This window comes from Ostrea edulis, chromosome 9 (assembly GCF_947568905.1).
Source record: "Ostrea edulis chromosome 9, xbOstEdul1.1, whole genome shotgun sequence".
Taxonomy (NCBI): Eukaryota; Metazoa; Mollusca; class Bivalvia; order Ostreida; family Ostreidae; genus Ostrea; species Ostrea edulis.
Window position 1 is genome coordinate 60821157 of NC_079172.1, and position 22206 is coordinate 60843362.

The 22206-nt window shown below is 37.2% G+C and overlaps 2 protein-coding genes across 11 annotated transcripts in view; both read left to right on the plus strand.

Annotated features, from left to right (window-relative positions):
• The first annotated feature begins 16 nt into the window (after window positions 1-16).
• Window positions 17-18671, plus strand: LOC125657496 (sperm flagellar protein 1-like). Of its 10 annotated transcripts, none has more exons than XM_048888083.2 (8): window positions 17-303; window positions 4229-4340; window positions 5818-6026; window positions 6558-6590; window positions 8952-8997; window positions 12836-12883; window positions 14973-15099; window positions 17324-18671. In XM_048888083.2, the coding sequence occupies exons 1-8, from the start codon at window positions 162-164 to the stop codon at window positions 17438-17440; spliced, it is 834 nt and encodes a 277-aa protein (XP_048744040.2). In that variant the 5' UTR covers window positions 17-161; the 3' UTR covers window positions 17441-18671. The 10 variants fall into 10 exon arrangements, with proteins under 10 accessions (XP_048744040.2, XP_048744038.2, XP_048744044.2 ...); XM_048888081.2 differs by lacking the exon at window positions 12836-12883 and adding an exon at window positions 13065-13121; XM_048888082.2 differs by lacking the exons at window positions 4229-4340; window positions 12836-12883 and adding exons at window positions 2174-2285; window positions 13065-13121 and having other exon boundaries at window positions 18-303.
• A 321-nt stretch (window positions 18672-18992) lies between these two features.
• The window catches only part of LOC125657493 (uncharacterized), a 30937-nt gene continuing 27723 nt past the window's right edge, over window positions 18993-22206 (plus strand). The window contains exon 1 of the mRNA XM_056149779.1: window positions 18993-19278. Coding sequence (XP_056005754.1) covers window positions 19231-19278 — 48 coding nt within the window. The 5' untranslated portion in view covers window positions 18993-19230. The remainder of the gene's footprint in view (window positions 19279-22206) is intronic.

The following is a 22206-nucleotide window of genomic DNA, read 5'->3' on the forward strand; positions in this document are numbered from 1 at the left end:
ATCAAACTTCCGGAATACCGAGGTGCATGACGGGAAATTCGTTGACAACAACAACTATGGACGCTTTTGTGTACATAATGATAAAGGAATCGTTTTATTCTGTCAAATTAACACTTTTTGTTGGATCATAAAGTTTTAGGCCGAATTCAACTAGCTGAAAAATGTCATTAGATAAACTTCAGTCGAGCGGTTCCGGTTTAGATGATTTCGATGATGCGGAATTAGAAGAACTTTACACATGGATTGACACCATCCCTCTGTCCAGACCAAAGAAAAACATATCCAGAGATTTTTCTGATGGAGGTAAAATTACTTTTATGAATAAAAAGTAAAGATGTTATGAACTAACCATGTATCATGACATTGATCTGAGCGAGATTCGACTGCCGGCTGTGGTTTTGACTGACACCCCAGACCACACCCGAAATATTTTAGACCGGTTAGCATAGTGGTTAACGGCACGCACTCGCTTCAAAATTTTCAGTGAACAAATGTAGAGATTATCTTTATTCATTTGCTGATTTTCTCATTTTTTTCTTTACATATGTGTTACCTTTAGAACCTTGCTTTGTGGACGGGCCTTCTGCTTGTCCGAGCTTTGCTCGGTATTAGGATTAAACTGTTGAATCTAATTTGCTTTATATTTTTGAAACGTTTTCTGAAGAATGGCTGTTATAGACTAGTTCTATATGAATTGATATGATTTGCACAAAATCTGATAGAAAAACCTTTTCAGACTCAAAGTATATGGATAAAATGCAAACTCAATATTTGATGCCGTGGTAGATCAAGAAATTCCAAAAGGTGGGGGAGGGGGGGGGGGAGGGATAGGAAGCCCTGGTCAGGGGCCAGGGGAAAAGCTCCCTTGTTGTTAAAAAATTAATCTTCCAAATAAGACATATATATATTTAGGACTCCAAAGTGCGATGGGACTCTAAAGTGTGATGGTCTCGCCAAAGTGCGATGGTCTGCACCAGACTCTGATGCGATGGTTCACACTCATGCGTCGAAGTGCGACGGTGTGACATGCCAAAGTGCGATGGTGTGAGACGAATGTGCCAAAGTGCGATGGTACTCATTAATGTGCCAATGTGTGATGGAGATGGAGTGATACGCCAAGGTCCGATGGTTTGTAAAACTGAATACACACAGTGTTTTGGTACAGACTTACCAACCGTGAGTTATTTCACCAAAATATCAATGCAAAATAGTTATAATGATAAAATCTTCATTCATTACCATTTAGTTGTCGTGTTAATGAACATAAAATTTTCCAACGTGAAATCGCATAGAATGCTTTGCATTATAGCATAACCCCCCCCAGGAATTTATTACATGTACATCACAAATAATAAAATTTGATGATCATGTCAGCATGTTTGGTCAAAGTACTTTGCCATTCTCACAATACCTTGCCCTTGCTATCGTCCATGTAAATCTTAATCACCCGTGCCTTTCTCCGATATCCTGAAAACATTGGTGCCAGCAGAAAGAACCTTCGTTGGTGCAAACTGACGTTGGATTTTGAAAGACATTACGAATGATGTTATAATAACATGACGTCACAAACGTTACTCTACCCCACAACCATCGGACTTTGGAGTGTCAGACCATCGCACTTTAATGTGGTGCACCTACAAATCATGGGCCATCACACTTTGGCTTGCCAGACCATCGCACTTTGGTGTAGCGTGCCTATAGGAGAGGGACCATCGTACTTTGGCGTGACCATTGCACTTTGGAGCGACCATCACACTTTAGAGTCTTACATATATAATTATATATATTAATTTCTATAATAAATGGATCATATTAATTTCTGAGGCGTGTGGAGGTGTGCACAGTACTGGATCTGCCACTGCAGTGCTTCATGCAGTATGTAGAGAAGGGTATCCATCAATATATTAAAACAACATTTGTTGATATTATTATATAAATCAAGTTCTTGCATTAAAGTAGTACGGTGAGTAATGCTTTAATGTGAGTATAACACTCTTAATAAAATGCGACATGATATACTATGATGTAACATACTACAGATCTATGCTTCGCAATAAATCCACCTCTTGTACTGGGAGATATTGTCCCAGAGCTCAATATCAAGAGGACTTTTATCATTTCAACAGCACATAAAAGTTAAGATAAATTTCATTGGCAATTAATTGTACTGTAGTGTTGGTGGCAGAGATTGTCCGACATTATATACCACAACTGGTTCAAACACACAACTACACCGCTGCCAATTCTAGCAGTCAAAAGAGGGAGAACTGGCTTCTCCTGAACAGGTACAGAAAGGTCACATGCTGTCTGAATACATCTCTGGTTTTTGGTGTTGTATAGCTAACGTTAATTAACTTCACGTCTCCTGGAAAACACTGTTCACTGGGCAATCAGAGTGAATTTTTTTTTTATTTGGCATTTAAATTAATAATTGTTCAGTTTTTTTTTCTTGACTAACATTTCAAACTCTGAAGAAGATTCTTTATTGTTTTCCATGTCATCTTTCAGTACATTTTTAGATTTGTTATCCAGGTGATTTGATTCCTGTAGCATTTTGTATAGCTATGCAATATTAGCTGGTTGTATGTGTAATTTCCCAATATTATCTTTATCTATCATAACTATTTCATTCTAAATTATATTTAACAAAACAAAATATAGTGCATCAATTTTTACTTCAAATAAATTTTCAGTTCTGTTGACTTTTCTTTTCTAATTAGAATTCTGTTTAGCATTCATTGTTCTTTTGTTGCTCTATCGATACCACACAATTCAGAAAATGCACCCATAAAGCAACAGCAAATTATTTAATGATTTCTGCAGAGTAAAATAATGTTATTTTCTAAATTGGAATAGGGTAGGATCGCCCAATCAGTGATTAAGATGAATGTCAACACATAGTATTAGCAGTAAAATGTTTAGCAGTAACGTATTCGGATGTAGAATAGTGAATATTTAGCAAATAATACTACACTCCAAATTAAAGATCAGATAGCAATACCACACTCCAAATACAGATCAGATAGCAATACTACACTCCAAATACAGATCAGATGATCAGATAAAGCAATACCACACTCCAAAATATAGATCTGACAGGTTAAATAAATAAAGCAATGGTACCACACTCCAAAATACAAGCCTGGAGGTTATAAAACTTTTACCATACTCAAACTCAGCCATATGTTTGTTTTTAATATAACTCTGAGCAAGCTCCCAGTATACTAAAAAAAAATCTTGAGCATGCATGTACTCCATTCAAGTGTGAGAATGATTTAAATTTATAAAAGTTTTATAACATTCACTTTTGAATATGAGTATGATTTAGAGCACAGAGCTTGAGTATGAAAAGTGCTCAAAACAGTTTTATAACCTCCAGGCCTGATAAGGTGAATAAAACAAGTAATACCATACTCCAAATACAGACCTAAGTGTATAAAGCAAGTACATATGCAATACTTATACTCCAAATGTAGATTAGGTTATGAAGCAAGTAGTACCATTTTTCAAATGCAGATTTAAGGTGTATAAATCATGTAAAACTACTCCAAATGCTGACCTAAGCAGATACACCAATGCCATTTGTGAACACTGTACTTCAAATGCTGACCTAAGCAGATATGTCAATTCACATTCTGAACACTACTTCAAAGTCCATTGCTATAATTGTTGCTATACTAAGAATGATGGGGGATTTGTAAAATTCAAATTCAGTTCTGAATGAATTAGTATAATTGCTGAAGTAGTCATTGGTTGACAAGAGCACCCATAAGCTACATCTGATTTTAGGAATTTCCTGCCATTTGATGAGTCTTGTTTTGCAAGGTGGGTGACATTGTCAGATCCTTAAATTGGCTTATTTCGTCTATGAACTCACATGATGAGTAAAAGACAATATGAGCCGTGGGTATCAGACAATGACAGAGGGTGTTATTGTAGATTTACATGTACCAACATACGCTCACAGACAGGAAGTATTAAAGCAGATATTTCAGCCCTACCAATATCATTCAATTATTAATTAAAGTAAAGACCTATCTTATATATGAATGAATTCTGTGTAGTTTGAGTTAGGATTAGTAAAATGCTAACTGTATCAGTTGTGTGATACATAACTAGCACTTGCCAGATACACATTTAACCACAGGGTTGTCACAGCAACACAGTTAAATGTACTCACTAATTTGAATGTGACCTGTTGTTTTCTACACCATGTGCTTACTTTCAGTTCTGGTCTCTGAGATCATGCACCATAAATTCCCCCATTTGGTGCAGAAACACAACTACAGCACAGCCAACTCCACCTCCAAAAAGATGGAGAACTGGTACTACCTGAATAGGTAAATTTGAGGATCCCCTATAACAACGAGAACCTCGATCCTTATCTGTTCTCCCTGCCATTTATAGTTTGTATATTTATTCTACATCATGCAGACATTCTGATTAGTCAAAGATTGATAAATCACTATAATCTCCTCTGACACTGGGGATTAAAATCTGTATGTTAGACAGGAAACATATATATTAGAGCACTTAATCAAAGTGTCTCCATCTTTAAAGCCAGTAGACTGCTCCGAGGTTGTACAAACATGTACAGATTGTAGGATTCTTCCTGATGAAATAATTTTGACCACATCAATATTGTCAATTAAATGTTAGGGGGACTGATTAATTCTGTAACTGTCATCTGCCATGTCACTAAATTCAACACACAGACTACACCCGCTCACAGATTTGCTAAAATGAGCACAAAATGATTTGTCTTCAGATAATATAACTAAATAAAATAGGAAAAGTTTGGCTAGAATAGGCCAATATATTATGATTGAGTTCAGTTACCAGAAGACAGGTTAATACAGTAATCCACTGTTATACTGATTTTAGGATCTAGGTCAATATATAATGAGCCTGGTTAGAAAGGATAGGTCAATATAGTACTTAATGTAATGAGCCTGTTTAGAGAATATATTCTATGATAGGGCCTGGTTAAAAATCATAGGTCAATACACTAAATAATAACTATTTCGTCTGGTCAAAGGTCAATGTAATATTATCGAGTCCAGTCAATATACTGCTAGTAGTCACATGAAAAAAGAATAGGGGATTTACACTAAGAATGAGTTCTATCCAGAGAAATAGATAGCTTGGGTGGTATGTCAAGCTAGAGTTCTATCCAGAGAAATAGATAGCTTGGGTGGTATGTCAAGCTAGAGTCCTATACAGAGAAATAGATAGCTTGGGTGGTATGTCAAGCTAGAGCTCTATATAGTCTTCTATTTTCTCTGTGTTTAATGCGCTACACATAGTTATGTAATATTATATCGTTATCTGCATGTTTGCTTTCCTATACTCAATGCTGTTGTAAATCATAATGTTATATTATATCTTGTAAAATTTGTTTCTAAAGTCAAACTCCTTATCGAATAATTATCAGACCTAAAGTTAATTATTGTTTGTTTTTCATTTGTAACCCACAATTTGATTAAATGTGGTTAAAGTGCATAGTTGAAAAAATAGGGGAGGGGGGGTCAAAAATGTACATCATGACCTCCAATTTTTTTGACATTGCTGATCTGCCATAAGGAGGACATATCATTTTTATTGAAATCTCAGCATCAATAAATAAATGTGAGTCAACTCACACAGTAAAAAAAATTCCATAAAAGTAAATGTTTTAGTAATTAATATTGCTCTGAAGTTTGAAAATCATTTTAACCTGAAGATTGATTTAATCAAGTGTATTTATCTTTTAATATGAGCATGTATGCTTGGCATTGATGATGAGATTTATATGCTATTCCTTGTTTATAACTGTAGGAAGGTGTTTAAGAAATTTAGATTTGAGTTGTCGGACACACTTATTCGGGATTTAGCAAACGCAAAGCATGGAACCATCGAGTTGCTGTTGAGAATGTTGAAGCGGAGAATAGAGCGGGCAGAATGGGAAATGAAGAGAACCTCTCAGCAGCGGCCACACGGAGGTAGGCGGAATGAAAACGACCAGCCTGAGGCAGACCAATACATGGGTACGCATTCAATGTCGATCTTAAATAGTCTCAGAGCAAACACAAGTAGGTGAGAAATGTCCTTCTGCAAGATCGATACATGTGCTAAAACTATTTTTGATTTGTCAAACATGCACACTTATCATTCATACCTTTAAATGTACTAATATCAGACCAAATAAAGTATTACTGACTACTGTTCACTAGATGTACTTTGAGTACAGATTTACACTTGGAGATACATAAATATAAATCATGACAGCTTCCTGATTCAGTTTTCACAATAATTCTGAACAGTCTAATCAAAATTCATGTTAGATCCTCTCATGCACTGATCGCTTAACACAAATGAGTGCACGAGCCGGTCTACATGTATTACATAACATATAAGTAATCCTAAAGAGACTGAATTCTTTATGAATGAGTTTCATTTATAGATTTTTTCCTGTTTTTATAGTCTGCATAAACCCCCCTCTCTTCTCTGACACATTAAGGACTACAGTGTGATATGTGTGACATTAGTACTTTAACAGTGTTTTGTGTTTTCTCAAGGTCGTGCCTCAAAGAAACCTAACTTTGTCAACAGTAATGTCCTTTTATCACTTTAGAGCACATATGTACAGTGTGTAGACAAGCCTATATATATTCTGTAGTGCTACATATATTACACGGTTTACAGAGGTGTATGATGTGTATATTTTAATTGTCACACACGACCACTTTGTGTATCTCTTCACATGCATGATTTACTCTTCCCACATGTCTGTCCATCTGTCTGTCTGTCTGTCTGTCTGTCTGTCAATTCATGTAGATTTAAAAAAAAACCTGTAACCATTCCTAAAGAAGATGAAAAATGAATATTTCCAATGTTTTGATTCCCAGTATTGTACAATGGCCCTAAAGGTGTTAGGGGGTCAAAAAGAGGTCAAGCTGACAGACACCAACATAAAAATAATTTGTCTGCAGACACTAGCTGAATTTGAAACTTCATATGCAACACATGTATCATATATTTGACCAATTTTCTCAAAATATTATTTTGAAATGTTTGCATATTAATTTAATTTGGGTGGATATTAATCCCAGGTATTTGTAATGGTCAAAATTTCTATCACATGAAATCTGATATCTGACAAATATCCTTCATCTGCCAAAATATGCTAACATTTCCAGCATGTCAAAATTTACTTATCAATTTAAGAATCATAGGGTCAAAAAGGTCAAGCTCACAGAACACCACCAACAAAGTAAAATGTTTTCTGTTCAATTCCTTTACATACAGAGTCAGGGTGCTTAGTAATATAAGACCTAATTCTGTTGGGGGGGGGGTGTGTGTGTGTTAAATTGGGATTTCTCTAGTATTGAGTCTTGGTCTGTAGAATTCTTGGATTGTTTTGCATGGCTCTCTGAGTTAGGGTGGATGTTAATGAGTGTTAGTGCTAGAGGGTAATCCAAGTACATCAGAACATTTTTGGTATGGATTTTGAATTTCAATTGTAAGCAGTGACACTATTTACTAGTAAGTGTAATCCAATTTTCGTTAAAGACTATACTAATTAAGGGACAAATGTCAAGGTTGTGTGTACCTTGTTTTTATATCTTCCCTAATACAAACAATCTAGTTTTTCTTAATATTTCGTGATTTTATTATTTTTTTAAAATTATTATTTTGGTTTTTATGTCAATTTTAATTGAAATATTGTTGGTTTTTTTTTTTTTACGAAGAAATAAAACCACATTAAAACAGCACCTATTTATTGCTGATAAAATATTGGGAAAATTTCAATGGTTCATTTAAGGAATGATAATTTTTAATTAAAACAAGACAATTAAAAATTCTGAATTTTGGGTTATTTAAATGTTTTGCTTTTTCTGAATAAAAAGTAGGGCTACTCTAGCAGTGTAGATGTCATATGATGAAAGTATTTTGAATGGAAAGCTATATTTTCTGAAATTCAGTTGTGGGGAAAAGGATGAAGGGTGTCAAAAAGATTTTCCACACTGCACTGTATTAAGGATGTTGCAAATATTTGTTTATGTCCTCAATGTGAAAGGCTGGATCCTATAACATTAGTCTTGTCACTGTTGTGTTCGTCTTTAGTCTTATGTACATTTGGTTTTGTTTTATTTGTTTTATAGTCACCCTTAGAGAATTTTTCACTCACACACAAGCAAAACCTTTACCTCACATGCTTGTTTAGCTCCATGTTTTTAATGACTATGAATGTACAGTAAATATTTGCAATACATGATGATGAATATATATTATTACTACAGTAACTTGATCCGAAGAGTCGAATCACATCGAGTTGACAGGCGTGGATCATCAGATCACACGAGATGCTTCGAGTTTAATCTGATGATCAGCGCCTGTCAACGAGACAATTGATCCACATACTCTTTGGATCAAGTTACTGTAGTAATGATAAACTTATTATATACCCCTTTATATATTTTTAAATCCACATTTATAAAATAATAGATGTAATCCAAATTATCTAAAACACAGACATACAGTGAAATTGTATTTTGTGTATGCAGTTTTGTTTGTGATGCAGTTGATATATTGAATTCCATAAAAAATGTTGCATTGATGCATTGTGACATCATCAGTTTCAGAGGATACTGATTCAGAATAAGAAAATCACAGAGTGTGATCCGGAAAATTGGACTACACTCTGTGAAATCGACAGTATCAAAAAACGAAACCTTGATGGGTATATAATAAATATCAATATCACTGCACATCCCTAAATATGGTGCATGTATCTCATTGTGTAAATGGTACAAATTTCTATTGAGTATAAAGAATCTCATAGATCTTCATGATAATAGATGTACTAATATTTTGTGACTATCTACTTTACAGACTAGAAATCAATGTTATCTTAGAGTAAGCTTCAGTTAATGAATGAAATTTATCATTCTTAACTCTGTCATTTCTAGGATCTCCAGGGCGAGGTAAAAAGGGAGGCAGCCCCACCAGAGGAGGGTAAGTTCATAAAAGTTTGTAATCAGCCCCCCCCCCCATCCACACCAAGAAGTGTAAATCATGCAGCCTCCTTCCCCACCCCCTGACAAGTTTACAATCAACCTTCTTCCCCACCCCTGACAAGTTTACAATCGGCATCCTTCCCCACCCCTGACAAATTGACAATCAGCCTCCTTCCCTACCCTTGACAATTTACATTCAGCCTCCTTCCCCTCCCCACCCTTGGTAAGTTTACAATCAGCCTCCTTCCCCTCCCCACCCTTGGCAAGTTTACAATCAGCCTCCTTCCCCACCCCTGACAAGTTTACAATCAGCCTCCTTCCCCACCCCTGACAAGTTTACAATCAGCCTCCTTCCCCACCCCTGATAAGTTTACAATCAGCCTTCTTCCCCACCCCTGACAAGTTTACAATCAGCCTCCTCCCCCCACCCACCCCTGATACGTTTACAATCAGCTTCCTCCCCCTCCCTACCCTTGACAAGTTTACAATCAGCCTCCTCCCCCTCCCTACCCTTGACAAGCTTACAATCAGCCTCCTCCTCCCCCTCCCCACCCCTGATAAGTTTACAATCAGCCTCCTTCCCCACCCCTGACAAGTTTACAATCAGCCTCCTCCCCCTCCCCACCCCTGATAAGTTTACAATCAGCTTCCTCCCCCTCCTACCCTTGACAAGTTTACAATCAGCCTCCTCCCCCTCCCCACCCCTGATAAGTTTACAATCAGCCTTCTTCCCCACCCCTGACAAGTTTACAATCAGCCTCCTTCCCCTCCCCACCCCTGATAAGTTTACAATCAGCCTCCTCCTCCCCACCCTTGACAAGTTTACAATCAGCCTCCTCTTCCCCACCCCTGACAAGTTTACAATCGGCATCCTTCCCCACCCCTGACAAATTGACAATCAGCCTCCTTCCCTACCCTTGACAATTTACATTCAGCCTCCTTCCCCTCCCCACCCTTGGCAAGTTTACAATCAGCCTCCTTCCCCTCCCCACCCTTGGCAAGTTTACAATCAGCCTCCTTCCCCTCCCCACCCTTGGCAAGTTTACAATCAGCCTCCTTCCCCTCCCCACCCTTGGCAAGTTTACAATCAGCCTCCTTCCCCACCCCTGACAAGTTTACAATCAGCCTCCTTCCCCACCCCTGATAAGTTTACAATCAGCCTTCTTCCCCACCCCTGACAAGTTTACAATCAGCCTCCTCCCCCTCCCCACCCCTGATAAGTTTACAATCAGCTTCCTCCCCCTCCCTACCCTTGACAAGTTTACAATCAGCCTCCTCCCCCTCCCTACCCTTGACAAGCTTACAATCAGCCTCCTCCTCCCCCTCCCCACCCCTGATAAGTTTACAATCAGCCTCCTTCCCCACCCCTGACAAGTTTACAATCAGCCTCCTCCCCCTCCCCACCCCTGATAAGTTTACAATCAGCTTCCTCCCCCTCCTACCCTTGACAAGTTTACAATCAGCCTCCTCCCCCTCCCCACCCCTGATAAGTTTACAATCAGCCTCCTCCTCCCCACCCTTGACAAGTTTACAATCAGCCTCCTCTTCCCCACCCCTGACAAGTTTACAATCGGCATCCTTCCCCACCCCTGACAAATTGACAATCAGCCTCCTTCCCTACCCTTGACAATTTACATTCAGCCTCCTTCCCCTCCCCACCCTTGGCAAGTTTACAATCAGCCTCCTTCCCCTCCCCACCCTTGGCAAGTTTACAATCAGCCTCCTTCCCCTCCCCACCCTTGGCAAGTTTACAATCAGCCTCCTTCCCCTCCCCACCCTTGGCAAGTTTACAATCAGCCTCCTTCCCCACCCCTGACAAGTTTACAATCAGCCTCCTTCCCCACCCCTGATAAGTTTACAATCAGCCTTCTTCCCCACCCCTGACAAGTTTACAATCAGCCTCCTCCCCCTCCCCACCCCTGATAAGTTTACAATCAGCTTCCTCCCCCTCCCTACCCTTGACAAGTTTACAATCAGCCTCCTCCCCCTCCCTACCCTTGACAAGCTTACAATCAGCCTCCTCCTCCCCCTCCCCACCCCTGATAAGTTTACAATCAGCCTCCTTCCCCACCCCTGACAAGTTTACAATCAGCCTCCTCCCCCTCCCCACCCCTGATAAGTTTACAATCAGCTTCCTCCCCCTCCTACCCTTGACAAGTTTACAATCAGCCTCCTCCCCCTCCCCACCCCTGATAAGTTTACAATCAGCCTTCTTCCCCACCCCTGACAAGTTTACAATCAGCCTCCTTCCCCTCCCCACCCCTGATAAGTTTACAATCAGCCTCCTCCTCCCCACCCTTGACAAGTTTACAATCAGCCTCCTCCTCCCCACCCTTGACAAGTTTACAATCAGCCTCCTCCTCCCCACCCTTGACAATTTTACAATCAGACTCCTCCCCCTTCCCCACCCCTTACAAGTTTACAATCAGCCTCCTTCCCCACCCCTGACAAGTTTACAATCAGCCTCCTCCCCCTCCCCACCCCTGATAAGTTTACAATCAGCTTCCTCCCCCTCCCTACCCTTGACAAGTTTACAATCAGCTTCCTCCCCCTCCCCACCCTTGACAAGTTTACAATCAGCTTCCTCCCCCTCCCCACCCCTGATAAGTTTACAATCAGTCTCCTCCCCCTCCCCACCCCTGATAAGTTTACAATCAGCCTCCTTCCCCACCCTTGACAAGTTTACAATCAGTCTCCTCCCCACCCCTGATAAGTTTACAATCAGTCTCCTCCCACTCCCCACCCCTTATAAGTTTACAATCAGCCTCCTTCCCCACCCTTGACAAGTTTACAATCAGTCTCCTCCCCCTCCCCACCCCTGATAAGTTTACAATCAGTCTCCTCCCACTCCCCACCCCTGATAAGTTTACAATCAGCCTCCTTCCCCCTCCCCACCCCTGATAATTTTACAATCAGCTTCCTCCTCCACCTCTTGTCAAGTTTACAGTCATTCCCCACTCCTAATATGTTGATTGATTTATTGATGTTTTCCGCCACACTCAACAATTTTTAAGTTATTATCTGGTGGTGCCCAGTTTTTATTGGTGGAAGAAAGAACCCAGATACAATGTACCTGGGAAGAGACCACCAACTTTCCGAAAGTAAACTGGGAAACTTTTTCACTTACCGGTGTGAGCGGGATTCAAACGCGCGCCGAGAGAGGTGAGAGGCCGTGTGATTTTGAGCGTGATGCTCTAATAAGTTTTACAATCAGCTGCCTTTTCCATCTTATCCCTGACGAGTTTGCTTTCAGCTTCCTTCCACACACATTACAAGTTTATTATCAGCATCCCCCCCATTCTTCTTTAAAGTTTACAATCCTTTTCCTTTCACATCCCTTACAAGTTTATGACCATCCTCCTTCCACACTCATTATAATTTTATGATCAGCTTCCTTCCATGCTCTTTACAAGCTTACAATCAGCATCCTACCATATCTCTGACATGTTTATTATTACCCCCCCCCTCCCCCATCCCACCCCCTGACAAATTTACAATCAACTTCTCCCATCCACCCAAAACAAGTTTACAACCAGAGCATAAATGTTAGTATCCTGTTCCATTGATAAACATTACAAAAAAATATAGAATTATTTTTTGGCCTTTGTTAAAGAATAAAGTGAAGTATTTAGTGCCTTTTAACTTGTTAAATACAATTAGTAAAATGGCTGTATATTTGGTATACTTCTAGAGAATGTTTGTGTAATTGATGATACTAGTTAATGATAAGAATGTTCAATTCTGTTTTACATATTTCAAGATACATGTTTTGACAGTCATTGGTAAGACTTTCACAGAAATGATAACACAGTTCAATTGTAACCTATTTTATTTAGGATTCAGAACGTGTCAATAAGACATGCTGGAGTATTTGAAATGATGGGGTATAGGTCTCATGTTTGCTGTGAAATATATGCATGTCATCATAATAACAGCATGACTTACATCAAGGAAAAATAACATGATAAAATTAACATTGAAGAGCATTAGTTCATGTTGAAACATGGTAAAGGTGTTAGTTTAACTTTGCTGGTGTTTAGTGTAACAAAGTTTGGTGATTTACAGGTATTTGACTCGAGTTGCTGATGACAAGGAAGTGATTACTCTAGATAAATTAGAAAGGTATCAGCCAGGGATATGTTCTGTTGCCTTGTCTTTATACAGTAGATTCTGCAGTGTTCACACACACTCTGTTCTTTGATATTCATACTCATATTTGATGTGTAAAAATGTACTGTTTCTTTTCCTGTAAGTCATATTACCAAGCACAAAGTTGGAGAAAGTCTTTTTTCTTCATCTATCTGTATATGTACTGTCTTGTTTCTGTGTGGATCTTTTAACTCCAGTCTAATACTTTCTCATTAAGTCTCATACACTGTTAATTAGGGAACATTTTATTCTAACTTGGTACAATTTAAACCATCATGTGCAAATGTGCATGAAGAAATGTGATATTTATCGGTGCAAATTATTACCCTTAAACTATATTTTCTATGAACACGATTTTAACCATGGCTAAGCATTGGATCCAGCAGAGGTTGATTGTGTCTCGATCCATAATGTGCATACATATTCTTAGATTGAAGCTTTTAAATATATCACCAAGGTTAGTGACTTTTCAACCTTGAAAAAAAAAGTAACTACCATCTAAACATTCATGTTTCACAAACCATATGTTGTCTGGAGGAGTTTGTTGAAGCATTGTACATTGATGAGAAACATTATGGTGTCTTCTGCTTCGATGAGTTGTTTCGAGGGATTGCATTACCTTAGGTATTCTCTCAGAATGACTGTTTTCTTTTTATAATCATTATGAGACTTATTAGTTAATAGTTTAGATCACTTTACAAAACAATATATCTGTGCAGTAGAAATTGAATAACCTTCCCTGCTGTATTCTACAAGATTTTATCTGAGTTTCTAAAATTCAATCACAAATTAAGATAATGATTCATGTATGTGTATCACTTTGATAGTTAGTGGTTGTATGACATGTTACAGAATGCACATATATGCATGAAAAATTGATAGCAAAAGTATGATAGATTAGTTTATTGCAAGCACAGTGTTGAGGTGATATGTAACGGGTACAGAGTCATTTTCATTGCTGTTTTTGTCTTCTTGTGATGTGTGTTTGCTTTAAAGGATTGATGGATTGAACTGTACTTACTAAACAGCTTAAAATTCTGAGCAAAAATGGCATGTATAACTTTATAAGGCCATTTCTTGTATTTTCTCAGCTTTGTGTCCTTTCAAAATTGTGTAACCTATCAGCCAGCCGGGGGTAAAAAAACAAGCAAGCATACAAAACAAAAAAACAAGCAAGCATACAAAACAAAAAAAAACAAGCAAGCATACAAAACAAAAAAACAAGCAAGCATACAAAACAAAAAAAACAAGCAAGCATACAAAACAAAAAAACAAGCAAGCATACAAAGCAAAAAAACAAGCAAGCATACAAAACAAAAAAACAAGCAAGCATACAAAACAAAAAAAAACAAGCAAGCATACAAAGCAAAAAAACAAGCAAGCATACAAAACAAAAAAACAAGCAAGCATACAAAACAAAAATACCTTTTTGCAATGTCTGATCATATAAGATATAACAAAAACTTTGTCTATTTGATTTATTAGCATCACAAATACCCAACAATATGTAAAATTAGAATATATTGACTATATTCATTGTAATAATCATAATACTTTTGCACTTTCAACATGTTGAAATAAAATTGAATTAACTCATAAAATAATCTTTTATCTGCTCGAGAAAAAAAAAGATATTCAATGTACGAAATTTGTTTGTTTGTTGTAAGGTTTGGGGCTTCAAAACCTACCAGCACAGGGACGCAAAACAGAGAGGGGGGGGGGGGGGGGGGGGGGGAGAAGAAAATAGCTTGATTTGGTATTGATGTAAACTCTACTGTTTTGTTGTAGTGTAGTAAGTACAGGTGTGTGTTCGTGTGATTACAGGTATGACCATTACTCAGACAAACCAAAACAGAGAATCGTCCACAACATGGCCGAGGCTGATCATGTTCCAAGGCTACTGTTTGAGGAAAAGGTGCAGGAATGTCTGGCCAAGGATGAGACTATAAAGGTAGGTGAAAGGTAGCTTATAAAGATATACAATAGTTGGAGATGTAGATCTTAAAGGTGTAGATCTAAAGGTGTAAATCTTAAAGTTGTAGATCTTAAAGGTGTAGATCTTAAAGTTGTAGATCTTAAAGGTGTGATCTTAAAGGTGTAGATCTTAAAGGTGTGATCTTAAAGGTGTAGATCTTAAAGGTGTAAATCTTAAAGATGTAGATCTTAAAGGTGTAGATCTTAATGGTGTGATCTTAAAAGTGTAGATCTTAAAGGTGTGATCTTAAAGGTGTAGATCTTAAAGGTGTGATCTTAAAGGTGTAGATCTTAAAGGTGTAAATCTTAAAGATGTAGATCTTAAAGGTGTAGATCTTAATGGTGTGATCTTAAAAGTGTAGATCTTAAAGGTGTGATCTTAAAGGTGTAGATCTTAAAGGTGTAAATCTTAAAGATGTAGATCTTAAAGGTGTAGATCTTAAAGATGTAGATCTTAAAGTTGTAGATCTTAAAGGTGTAAATCTTAAAGGTGTAGATCTTAAAGGTGTAAATCTTAAAGGTGTAGATCTTAAAGGTGTAGCCAAATGTGTGGACTATAAAGGAACAGTAGATTCCTTATTTTACGCGAGTATTTAATGTGACAAATAATTCGTATACGTCAAATTGAATGAACATGAATTTGCGCATTGTCTGTTAAGAGTTCTTACATGTATTTTAGCACCCGAAAATTAAAATCAATATATTGATGCCTATCGCGAAATTACATGATAATAAATCCTCACATATATCTATGATTCTACAGTATATGGTAGATGAAGGTGGGTGACCTACTATACAGTTTTAAATTCACTCCTAGTTGTTTTCAATGTTTCTTGTCACATAGGTTTATAATGATCACTTTCATGTCGATTTTATGTATGTCTCTATATCTGTATGTTATAGTTATATTCACAGAAGTTTTAAATGACAGGAAAACAAGCAAAAATGAAACTTATACAGGTGGTTTAAAGGTTAATGGATCGTTATATATGCTTACTGTAAATGAAAGGGATATTAAGCTACAAAGGAAGGGATAGTCAGAGATGTAAATTTTTACATTAGGGGATAGTCAGATATGTAAAGTTTTACATTGGGGGATAGTTAGAGGTGTAAATTATTACATTAGGGGATAGTCAGAGTTGTAAACTATTACATTAGAGGATAGTCAGAGTTGTAAACTATTACATTAGAGAATAGTCAGAGTTGTAAACTATTACATTAGAGAATAGTCAGAGTTGTAAACTATTACATTAGAGGATAACCAAAGTTGTAAACTATTACATTAGAGGATAACCAAAGTTGTAAACTATTACATTAGAGGATAGTCAGAGTTGTAAACTATTACATTAGAGGATAGTCAGAGTTGTAAACTATTACATTAGAGGATAGTCAGAGTTGTAAACTATTACATTAGAGAATAGTCAGAGTTGTAAACTATTACATTAGAGAATAGTCAGAGTTGTAAACTATTACATTAGAGAATAGTCAGAGTTGTAAACTATTACATTAGAGGATAGTCAGAGTTGTAAACTATTACATTAGAGGATAGTCAGAGTTGTAAACTATTACATTAGGGGATAGTCTATTATAGTTAGAGATGTAAACTATTACATTAGGGGATAGTCCGATTCCTATAAATCCTGTAAGATGTAAATTATTACATTAGGGGATAGTCAGAGATGTAAATTTTTATATTAGGGATAGTCAGATATGTAAATTTTTATATCAGGGGATAGTCAGTTGTAAATTTTTACATTGGGGGATAGTTAGAGATGTAAACTATTACATTAGGGGATAACCAAAGTTGTAAACTATTAGGTTAGGGGATAACCAAAGTTGTAAACTATTACATTAGGGGATAGTCAGAGTTGTAAACTATTAGGTTAGGGGATAACTAAAGTTGTAAACTATTATGTTAGGGGATAGTCAGAGTTGTAAACTAGTAGGTTAGGGGATAACCAAAGTTGTAAACTATTATGTTAGGGGATAGTCAGATATGTATGTAAGTGAGAGGTTGATCAAAATGTGAATTAGTTGAGTAATATCAGAATGTATTTTTAAATGACTAATGTGCTGTCATAATGAATGCTATGATTTAGCAGTTAATGCACACTTAAGATTATACAGTATAGGATAGTATACTGTAATTAAAAGTGACAGTTGCTGTTGTGTACTTCACTTGTTGTGTGTATACCTTACAGATTTTACAAGCCAAGATCAGTCGATTGGAGCATCTGATTCACCTGAAGGATGTGCGAATTGACGACCTACAGAATCGTGTCGAGTCCATGCGGCCCACAGGAAACTTGAAGAGGTGAAAGCATTGGAGGAAGTGGGCATGAACTCACAAAAACTGCACTAAACACGAATACTCAGCAAACAGTAAGGGGGATTGATGCATCAATGGACAAGACCACAGGATAACTGCCCTCCACCAATTCCACGGATTAAACTTGTCTAACCTATTAACTAAGAAATTAAAATCTGTAATCAGAATCATTATTTACCGGTAACACGGAAGTAATCATCACTTGATCACAGTTAATTGTAGAGAGTTCTTCCATGCTAATATCCAGAGTCACAGAACCATGCATGTTTATTCATTACGTCATTTTCACTTTCATTTTAGAACAGATTTGATTTTCCATTATACAATTTAATGTACTGCGGTTTCCTTTTTGAAAATTATTAGGGAGCTTATTTAGCTGATAGAATGCAGATTCAGAGTCTTGTATTCCAGAAATTTCAATAATTTAACCAGTATAAAATGTACTATCACATTTTACTTGTCCAAAGGAATTTTTTGAGGTCAAAACTCTCGGACTGATAGATTTTGGAGATTTTGGAGTTTCTCTTTTTATAGCTAGGGGAGAAATGCAGAGTGGAGTTTTAATGTAGCGTAGTGCTTTAATGTAATCAGGGAAAACAGGTCAACTTCTCACATACCTCACCACTGCACGCCTCCAAACCAAAGATTACTGTACACACATTATTGATGAGTGTCTACATAAAACTAAACAGTTCTAGAAGCAGTCGTAGTGATGTGAATGCCTTGTGACGTCATATTGTCACTGACCAATCACGTTCAAATAAAAACGGTCATAACACTGTTCTCGGCTGCTGCAATAAGTTGATCAAAACGTTATATATGTAAATGAGGTAAATACATTACAGAAGCACATTTTATTTTTTGAAAATCACATGGAATGATGTTGGCAGGTGAGCAAAGTGTGCGTTATTCATTTGCTCACCACACGTCATTCATATTTATAAGCATGATTTTCAAATGTGTATTGTTCAAATGCTTTTCAAAACTGTTCCGTCCCTTTGTTTGTGATATCTTGATTTACTTAAGCTGACAGCAGACCATCTTTAAAATCCGTCCTCCAAAACTCCCTTCTCGTCTTAGAATTGTTCAAATGTATCGACACGTCTTTTGTTAATTCCATGTTTTTTGTTTGTACACTGACAGCATGCACAAAGATTTTTATCATAACTAATTTTAATTCTTGATATATATGTGATAATAAAGAAGTTGTTATTATTTGTGTTGATCTCTTTTGTTGTTCATTTACTTAGTAAGTATGATATATATTCAATCTGTAATATGCATAACATACAAAGAGCGTGGCTGGGAGGGCCTTTCGGAATATCTTCGACACCCCCCTTCTCAAAATCGTTTTACGGGCCTGCATACCATTGTATTATGTTAATTAGTCAATTCATGCATTAGTCAGAGACCCATGATAATGGAAAGTATGTCACTCAAAACGCCACTAAGGCTTCATGATCAGCGAATTGTCCACAACCATCAAAGTGAGGTCGAAGTCTGATTTGTCGGCAACATATTTCCATTCTCCTTAACGAGCGATAAGGCCGCACACCGCTTTCTATATCACTGATAAAACGCAATATTGCAGTTGCTCAATTAGTTTCTGTCGGTAAAGAACATTATCCTGCTAATATTACTTTGACAGACATCGGACATTTTGTCTCAGATAAGGAAAGCCGCATTATCACTAATGACCGTCACCATGGACAGATAGAAGACTACAGTAGACCTGGAGTTCGCATGTAAGTGTGTATTCTGAACACGTGATCAGATGAGATGTCGTCAGAGGAAGAGGAAACTACCTTCTTACCGGCCGTCACCAAGGTAACCCAGTTAACACCTCCGAACTTCTTTTAAAATTTCTCTTGCCAGCATACGCGTGATTCGATTGGTGTGGAAGGGCCATAGAGTGCTTTGTTTAGAGACTTGCAGTTGCTGTTGTACGTTTTAAACATGCAGTTTACATTTAATTGAGCGTCGCTTTGTACTGTCTTACGAGTTGCAATCTTTTTCAAACGTATGCTGTGAAAAAGCCATGTTTTGTTAAAAAGAGACTTGCTGTTTACTCTATCATGCTCCATTGTCTGAACGTCGTCATGCTGCTTTTGTACTAAGTAAGCATTAGTGTTTTGCGAGTTCGGAACATTTGTAAATCTAGAGTAGATTGTAGTGTACATTAGTTTTATGGGTTGAGTACAGCTGCACATTAGTTATAAATGAGTTGAGTCAATTTCCATTAAAGTTGCAGAGAAATTTTTACATGATGAAATCCATATCGTATGTCAGCCTTAGGGTCGTTGCGCAGAAGCAGACCTCACATACCTCTCAGCGACATCTGGCATCTGGTGGGCATATTTCCCGATATTCAATCAATAAACTACAGGTAAAAATATCAGCTAAGATTAAACGAGTCCGCTGATATTTCGGTAGAATGCAACTCTTTTAAGTTTACATTAGTTTTATGTGAGTTCTATGAGATTCCTTTAAAGTGCAGCTCTGAGTTGACATTTGGCTTTATTTGAGTTCGGAGAGATTCTGCAGCTCTGTATTCTAATTAATTTTACACGAATTCAATGAGATTTTGGTCCAGAACATCACTGAGTTCACATTCATTCTTTTGTTTGAATTCGCTGAGATTCCGGTTAATTGCAATCCTGAGTTTATGAGAGTTTAGTGAGATTCCGGTTAATTGCAATCCTGAGTTATGAGAGTTTAGTGAGATTCCGATTCATTGCAATCCTGAGTTATGAGAGTTTAGTGAGATTCCGATTCATTGCAATCCTGAGTTTATGAGAGTTTAGTGAGATTCCGGTTCATTGCAATCTTGAGTTTATGAGAGTTTGGTGAGATTCCGGTTCATTGCAATCTTGAGTTTATGAGAGTTTGGTGAGATTCCGGTTCATTGCAATCTTGAGTTTATGAGAGTTTGGTGAGATGTCGGTTCATTGCAACCCTGAATTCACTCGAGTTTATATGATTTCGATGACATTCTGGTAGAGTGCAACTTGAACGCACATTGTTTGAAATACAGTGTCAGACTATTTTAAACATGTGAGTATGCGTTTTTTAAAGTACTGTGGCAACCCAATTTAAGAAAATGGGAATTTAATATAGTTTTGAAAAGTAAGTAGCTTTATTAAAAAAATTGTGAATTATAATAAGCATATTTGAAACAGCTTTTATGCAGTGAGCTTCTAATTTCTCCTCATTACAAAGGTCTGGGGAAATGGAGTGTTTTACTTTTTATACCCTTGACCTTGACTGATAGATCTTGACCTGACCATAAGCAGCTTGCATTTGGAGAATAAGCTTCAGTTGTTTTCTACATTACAAAATTCATCTGGCCTTCGACAAGTATTCCTAATCTTTTCACCAGTAGGTCTGTCCTTGACCAGATGACCTTGACTTGGGTAATGGCTTACCGGTATTGCCTGGTCATCTAGCTCTACAGTCAAAAATAAATTGGATCCGCAATCTTATTGTCGAGTAAGTGTATATAACGTGTCATGAATATGTACCCAAAGTCTTTTGAGCCTGCCTGGGGTATGGCGTCTGACCCAGAAACATCACGTTTATACTTCTGCCCGAGATGTTATAGGGGGAAGTTATTTTTCAAGATATATTGCAATATCTGGAATTGTATGTCCCATACGGGGGGGGGGGGGGGGGGGGGGCAGACTCACCATTTTAGTAGAGGTCTCTTTGGTCATTGTTCGGGAGATTGGACCATTTTTAAAGGGTTAGGACACCAAAGGCATGAGAAGCATAAGATTTATGAATGATATTTTTAGTTGCGTCTAATGATGCTATGCACCACTTTTGGTGACATTTGATCTTCATAGTTTCCGAAAAGAATTTGAAAATGTTCGAAAGTTTACTATAGACGACGATGGGCCAACATGGTTTGCAATGGGTCATTCAAGTGGCCTAGGATAAGCGATGACTCTTTCCTTGCTGTGTAGGTACTCAGACCTGTCGCTTTTAGCGGTAGTCGTCCATACCTATCGAGCGCCAAATTAACATAAACTCAAAATTGAAGATACCTTTAATTGATATAAGATATCATAATTTCATTTGATGCGCGCAACAATTCAGCTAAAGATCTCTTCAAATAATGAATGATATCTTCAAATCTAAATTATTGCGTGCGTTTATTGAATTGTTGATAGCATTAATTATTCTGCTGAATTGGTGAGCGCTATAACTGAATTGTTGCTCTCTTCAAATGAATTGATGATATTAACAATTGAATTGATGCATGCTATAATCCAATGGAAGAGAGCAATAATTCAATTAATACACACAATGCGCTTAGTAATTGGATTATTGCTCTCTTCAATTGAATCAATGAAATAATTAATTCAACTTATGCGCGCTTTAATTCATTTAGAGATTAAGTATATAATACTTCTCATTACCAGCACATTAGAGTTATCGCGCTTTGATGACTCTTGTGCGTCATTGGTAAGAAAATGCACAAGTCTCGCGAGATTACTGGGACATAAACGAAACGTTCATAGCACCCCCCCCCCTTTTAAAGTTAATGTACATGGTGTACTTTTAAATAAAATAGCCATTGGTCAAACTGCATTTTAAAAATATTCTAAAACTAATTTATCAAGGATGTTACATGTTTTTTTAAACTTTACTACACCTATTATAAAAATTCCAAACAACGATGTTCTCTGTCCTAATTCAATCAATATTTTGTGTAATTTTCAAAATAGCTTAGATGCAGTTTAGAAACGCATT